The sequence below is a fragment of the Chrysochloris asiatica genome, unplaced genomic scaffold, assembly GCF_000296735.1.
Source record: "Chrysochloris asiatica unplaced genomic scaffold, ChrAsi1.0 scaffold00055, whole genome shotgun sequence".
In the NCBI taxonomy this organism is placed as follows: domain Eukaryota; kingdom Metazoa; phylum Chordata; class Mammalia; order Afrosoricida; family Chrysochloridae; genus Chrysochloris; species Chrysochloris asiatica.
The window spans coordinates 4,642,217-4,649,561 of NW_006408573.1; the positions used below are offsets into that span (position 1 = coordinate 4,642,217).

Below are 7,345 nucleotides of genomic sequence, written 5' to 3' on the forward strand. Positions count from 1 at the left end.
GAATGATCCTTGCTGTAAAGATTTGTTCCCTCTTTTGAGCTACTGCATCCATAGGTGTAGGTCAGGTTCATTTTTTTTTTCCCCTCTTCTTTCTTCTAGTTGAGCTCTGATCCTTCAGTCATTGAAGCCAGGTCAAGTGGGTATTATCTGCAAGTGTGGGTGTTCTTGTGCATATGCCCTCTCTTCTTAAAAAGGGTTCCCTTTTTACTCTTATGGTGAAGTCTTTTGAGGCACATAAGTTTTTAATTTTTAGTATGCCCCAATCATCTGTTTTGCCTACTTTTGTTTGTGTTGATTTGAAAATGTTTGGTAGTCTGTGTATTCCCTGAATTAGTGCCCTCAACATTTGTCCCTATTTTTTCATTGATGGCCTTCATAATTCTGGGATTCACATTTAGGTATTTAATCCATGTTGAGTTGGTTTTGTGTAAGGCGTGAGGTGAAGGTCTTGTTTCAATCTTTTGCATATCACTTTCCAGTTCTGCCAGCACCATCTGTTGAAGATACTATCACCTCCCCATGTGATATATTTAGGTATTTTGTCAAAAATCAGTTGGCTGTATGTAGATGAATTTATTTCTGGAGTCTTGATTCTGTTCCATTGATCTATGTATCTTTCATTGTACCAGTACCAAGCTGTTTTGACCACTGTAGCCATGTAGTAAATTTTGAAATTGGGTAGTGAGAGGCCTCCAACCTTGTTCTTCCTCTTAAGCAGTGCTTTGCTTATCCTGGGGCTCTTTCCTTTCCATATAAAGTTTGTAATTGTTTTTTCCATCTCTCTGAAGAATGTTGTTGGAATCTGGATTGGAATTGCATTATGTGTGTAAATTGCTTTGGGCAGTCTTGACATTTTCACAATGTTAAGTCTTCCTATCCAGGAGCATGGTACATTTCCATTTTTGTAAGTCTCTTTTGGTTTCTTGTAGTAGTATTTTGTAGTTTTCTTTGTTTTATAATGTCTTGAAATGCTTTCTGAGTCCACTCCTATTATGACATTATGAAGTCCAGACTGCAGCTCTCATAGTGACTTGTCCTTTAATGCTGTTGTGCTGACCGATGACGTCAGAGCAAGGGTCTGACTCACTAGACGTCTAGCATATGTGATGACCCTTGCTTCAAACATTTGCTTTCCTCCAGATTCACTTCTTCTTTTCTCATTGTCTTGAGTTTTGTCATGCCTCCCTTTAAAAACCAACCAACCAACCAAAATTCTGTTGAGCATAGATACTTGGAGAGTGAAAAGACGTGGCGGTGTCATAAATACTTAAAGTGCCTTAGGTACAGCATTCAATATTTTGCTTAAATAATCATGAATTTTAAAAAAAATCTCTAAATTTGATAAATGCTAGAATTTACTAACATTTAGCAATTGATTTCTTTGTACTCGTTGCCAATATATTTATATCATTTTTTCCCTTTATTGTATAACTCTTATTAGAATAACTAAACAGCATGTCATACAATTTCATTACGGTTTTAGGAGCCTTCATTCCTGGAGTTCCAGTGCAGCCGATACTCCTCAGATACCCAAACAAGCTGGTAAGCATAATCTACTACAGAAAAATGTCAAACATTCCAAACATCAGGGATTCCTTGGGGCTGGGGGTGATGTGCCATAGAGTGGGTTCCAATCCAGCTCTGTGTAGGATTGCCCAGCCGTGAATGTTTGCAGGAGCAGAAGGCCTCTCCTGTCTCTCTTAGATTAGATTCAGACTATTGACTTTCTGGGTAGTAGCCCAGCTCCTGATCCACTAAGCGACCAGGACTTCTTAGGATTTCTCTTAATTTTAAATAAAGTTTGAATGTTTCAGTGAGTAGAGGAATGAGTCCACTCATTCAGTTAGCCACCTTTCATTTTTAAAAGGTTCTGTAGGATAAGTACTGTACTGCTAACTGCAAGGTTGGTAGTTCAAACCCACCAGCCACTTCTCAAAATTCTATACAGGGTCGCTATGATTTGGAACTGACTCGATGATATTTAGCAACAGCAACAACTTCTATATACATGGGGTCGTGATGCGTCAGAATTGACTCAGAGTTATTAATTATCTGTGATATTGAGGATTAAGAGTTCCTGTACATTTTAACTTTCTGCTCAGTGGCTATTTTATTAACCTTGGGCTTTTTTAATGGAAAAAAAAAAAAAGAATTAAGACTTCAGGGGATTTTTTTTTTTTTTTTGGTTTAAGGCTTAAAGATTATCCTGGAGCAATCATTTTGGGGGTTTATCCCATCTCAGTGGTTCCAGAAAGTCTGAATTCAGGAGAATTTGAAATTCTGTTCTTCATTTTGGAGTCTTCTTTAAGCTTAACAATAGTTGAACTTTAAAAAAATGTCTGCCTTGAGCATGTACTCTCTCCTCCTTTTTTTTTGAAACTTTCATTGTAAATTGAGTGACAGTTCACATGGAAGGACATTGGTTTATTCTGTCATATTTCATTTCATTGCAATGATTACAACCCCCTCCATGCATCATCATTCAACAGTATTTGCTTCTATTCCCTCATTTTTAAATTTTTTTTCTTATTTATTTATTTAGTTAGTTATTTTTTGGATGTACACAAAAACACTCAGGAATATATAGTCATTAAAACAACCAGAGGGCACATTCTGTAAGCCTGCCTCCTGGCTGCCAGCACACAGCCTTTCTCTTTCCATGAGTCCAGAGACCTTAGTTGCTCCCTCTCTCTGTATCCTCATCTCTGCCTCCATCTCTGGTGTCGCTGTTCCTCTGGATAGGGTCCCACATTCTACTCTTTTGAGAACTCGCTATAAGGAATCAGATGGACAACAGTATATCAAAAGATTCGATGGACACCTAGGGGGCAGTGGGCTTATAGTAATGTAAATAACAAATCAAAGAGGGTAAGGAGGGTTGCACAACTCAAAGAATGGAATCTATGTCACTGATCTGCATGCACATGTACAAATTGTTGAATGGTTATAACTGCTGTGTGTATTTTCAACAACACAAAAAATTAAAATAATTTGTAAACAAATTAAAATGTATCAAGTTTTTACTTACTGTACTTCTGCCTGTAGCTTTGAATTATGTATTCAAATTCTTTGACTATGGACTCTCAATCTTTTCTCCCAAATTCTTATTTTTTTCTAGAATTGATAGGTTCCAGACTTGCAAGCAAATTGCATTCATGTTGTTGTTGTTGTTGTGTGCTGTCCAGTTGGTTCTGACCCATAGCCACCCTGTCTGCATAAGGCTTCCGAGGAGTGGCTGTTGGGTTTGAACTGTCGATCTTGTGATTAGCCATCCAGTGCTTATCCTACAGTGCCACACCAGGACTCCAAATGTTCCCGTTAGGAGAAAAAAAAGTAGCTGAGCATGCACAATGTTTGTTTCTTAATTATAACAAATTCAGAACAACTTATTTCCATTAAGAAATCGGTGACAATAAGGGAGGTCATTGTTTCTTTGTACATCTTGTGAAGCCAAGTATCCAGAGATCAACTCACTGTTGATTGATATAAATCATGATTAGTGCTGTTGTTTATGAGTAATAAGATACATACTGCACCTCATTTCAGAGGAAAGCTGAAGACAAATGTTGACTTGACTACAAGTGTTAAGATAACATCTTTGTTTTTATTTGGTGCGTCTTTTCCTGAACTGACAGTGCGGTACTTCTTTTATTGTAGGACACTGTGACCTGGACGTGGCAGGGATATACCTTGTAAGTTGCTTTTGTCTGTCATTAGTTTATGTTCATATGACTGTAGTGAAGAAGATAGATCATCTCTTATTTGTTTTAAAGCCTTGTGTTTAGGTAAACATGAAGACTGCTGATTAGTTTTAAGTCTTGCAGCTGATAATTCTCTGCCAAAAGCATCGCTGTCTTGCCCACTAATCTCTGAGATCACTATGTGCAGAATTCATGGTGTTCTGATGATGCGTTCTTAAGGAACATTCTAGTCATTTGTACATACTTAACTTTAATTTTGTAGTTTCATTTCCTCTGCAGATTTGTTATCTAATGCCCCCATCTTTACTTTTCTATATTGGTTTGAACAGTGCAGAACAACTTAGTCATATAACCTGAAATGGTTAAGATGGGTCTAATTTGAGAAAATAGCTAACCAAGCTTTCAGTTCTCTTCCTGGATTGTAAAAGCATAGGATCAGCAGTTTCTACAAGCACTAAGAGAGAAGAGGGATACAGTTTCACTGTCGAGCAAGCTGAAGTGAAATGTTCTTGTTGTTAAGTGCCATTGAGTCAGTTCCAACTCAGTAGCCCTGTATATAGGGTTTCAGCGGAACAACTCTTGGGCTTGAACTGCCGACCTTGTGGTTCGCAGTCCAGTGTTGATCCTACAGCGCTACTCCAAGAGTCCAATTTTCAACAACCCTGTATAGGGTTTCTGAGGAGAAGCTGTTGGGTGTGAAAGGCCAACCTTGGCGTGAGCAGTCCAGTGTGCATCCTACAGCACCAGACCAGGAAGAGCATGTCAAAGGAAGACCCTTTGTTTACTTTCCCTTGGATAGTCTGAGCCTGCTTAAATTTTGCTGAGAGCCATGTCAGACACCTGGCTTTGATGACTTTCCCCAGGGACTTACGCAGGAGGGCCTTTTGATTGGTGTTCTGCACAGAGTTCAGCTAATATTGGTGATGGCTAGGTGACACCACATGAAAATATTTAAAGGGAAATCACAAAAGTATAAATACATATAAATATATACATCATGCTTTCTTTCCCCTCTTATCTTTTTGTGTCTATATTGCTTTGAAATCAAACTAGGTAGCTGCTGAGCGAGTGGATGAAACATTGACACATTTGATATGTGTTAAGCATCCGTTATTGGCAGTTGGAATTAAGCAAACATCACCCAAAAGAAAGACATTTTAAAGGGTATCTAGATGTTGTATTATGCTTTAACTGTCTTGGAATTAAACTTACTCATTCAGCTAGAAAATATGCTTTATGCCACCACTGAATTTGAATTCCTTATTTTAAGCTTCTGTACGTACGGAAGATTAAGAGAAGCAAGTGATGTGAAAGCATTTGGGAAAGCAGAAGTGCCTGAAAATTAAATGGGTAGCATATTTATATTTCCTGAGGAATCTCATCTTTTAGGTTTCTAGATCCTCTAGAGATAGTGACTTTGGCTTCACTCTACGGTTAAGATGACGCTTTTTGGTAGTGTTGTTGTTAAGTGCCGTCGAGTCGATTCTGACCCATAGCAATCCTTTATAGGGTTTCCAAGGAGCTTGAACCACTGACCTTGCAGTTCAAATGACATTGCAGTTGGATGCATTATCCCACAGCACCACACCAGGACTCCTTGGTTGTGTAGCCACCCAGATAAATGTGAAAGTCAAGTGAGAGAAGGCTTTTCTAGAAGGCGTTTTGTTGTTAAGTGCCATCAAGTCGGTTTTGACTCATAGTGACCCGGTATAGGGTTTCCAAGGAGTGGCTAGTGGGTTTGAACCACCAACCTTTTGGTTAGCAGTCCAGTGCGTATCCTACAGAATCACACCAGGATTTCGAATAGTTTAGTTAATCTAGACTTCTAACTTTGGAAGTCTGTGAGAAAGAGAAAAGGAAAATAGGAGAAAACACAGAAAACTAAGAAAAAAGATCTTTTCAAGAATTGAAGATTTCCTAGGATTTCCAAGCAAAAACAGAAAACTTTATAGTTTTTGGTTTTGTCTGATCGCCACATGACACTGATCCGTGACAGATCTCATTTTCACCTTTGTCTTCTGGTCTACTTAATGTTGTTAGCAGTATGTCTAATACATCTGCAATCTTTTTCTCCATCACCCTGACTCCTACTGCTACTCTCAGACTCAGAGTCTAAAGAGGAGATGTTCAACCAGAGTTATGTCCTTAGAGCGAAGCGAGTCAGGGAATAAATTTAGAGAGGGGGCAGTTCTGGCAAAGTGGTTTTGTGTTCGTGTCATTTGGTTCATATGGACAAGGCAAGTTTAATGAGATCTCACGATTGGTTTTTTGGCTTTTTTTTTGGTAGCATTCAGAATTTACGGAATGCGTCTAACAGATAATTGAATTCCAAAGCTCAATTGAAATAATTAAATAACAGTTTACTTTACGGAAGATAATGCTGACTAATTTTTTTTGGCACGGTGTTGATAAGCCAAGATTTTTTTTCGTTCAGATGAAAAGCTTGAGAAGTGGTATTTACACTAACAATTTATACTTAGTTATGGAAGTCTCTAATTTCCTAGAATCTCCTATTTCCTAAGTTCTTTTAGTTTAATTCCTTGGTTAACTTCCCAAGTTTCTTATCTCAACTAAGTCCCTTTGATATTTATAGATAAATTCATTGATATCTCTAGATAAGTCATACATTAAGAAAGGATTGGTTGGTTACTTCCTTAACCATATAATCTAATACATTCTGCCGGATTTTCTGAATCATCTGTCTAAATAAGGCTAAATTCAAAATTCCATAGAAATGTTATTTAGGGAGGCTAAACATTTACTGGAAAACTGCAAGTAAAAACAATTATTTCACAAAATATCTTTGAGAGTATTGTTTAACCAATCCTAGCTTTACAGTACAATTTGAAACTTCAGAAATTTTCCTCATAACTAAAATTTTTATTAGGTACTGTACTGAAATAATTATGATAAAGTTTTTACTTTTAAGGAAAGTTCCACTAGTTACTTTAATGTCAGAAAAGAATTTAGCAAAGCATGATCTCCTTCTTGGGAGCTTGCTTATTATCATTTTGTTTATATACCTTAAAATTCAACCCTGGGTAGTTTTGTTTTGTTTTTAGGGAATTAGGTCTATGAGTCCTTGCTGTCAAGAAAACTTCCAATTTGGAATTGAGTCTGCTGGGCTGCAGCTCAGATCACAAATGCATATTTGGTATTGCCTTTGGTGATTTAACTTTAAATCTCAAGAATGGTTGTGTAAGCCCAAGTAGTGTTAAAGTCAGGATGTCATTTTTAAAATACGTATGACGTGTGGCACGGGCTGGGGTGTGTGAAAAAGGATGATTGACAGGTGATACTTGTAGGAACATCCAAAGCGAACTCTTGATTTTTCTCTCTGCAGCATTCAGCTTTGCATGCTCACCTTCTGCCAGCCCTTCACAAAGGTGGAAGTTGAGGTAAGTTCTTCTACAGGTTGCCTTGGAACTTGAGACTTTACCTTTCTGATTTGAATTTCTAGTCTAGAGAGACAGAGATTGGACCAGATGGAGAAAGGTTTAAAGGTAAAATAAGTCCCAGGCTTTTATAAATTGTGTACCTAAGCCCAGGTTATCAGGTTAAGCATTTAGAATTATGTTACAAAATACCTCTAACTTCTGGGAACTTCCAAACTCGAACCATCCTGACTGGTCAGATTTGCATCA

The 7,345-nt window shown here is 37.7% G+C and overlaps 1 protein-coding gene across 1 annotated transcript in view; it reads left to right on the plus strand.

The window, feature by feature from the left end:
• The window catches only part of LPCAT2 (lysophosphatidylcholine acyltransferase 2), a 133,743-nt gene that overhangs the window by 41,919 nt on the left and 84,479 nt on the right, over positions 1–7,345 (plus strand). Inside the window, exons 6-8 of the mRNA XM_006863526.1 lie at positions 1,484–1,542; positions 3,658–3,692; positions 7,045–7,099. Of these exons, the coding sequence (XP_006863588.1) occupies positions 1,484–1,542; positions 3,658–3,692; positions 7,045–7,099 (149 nt within the window). The remainder of the gene's footprint in view (positions 1–1,483; positions 1,543–3,657; positions 3,693–7,044; positions 7,100–7,345) is intronic.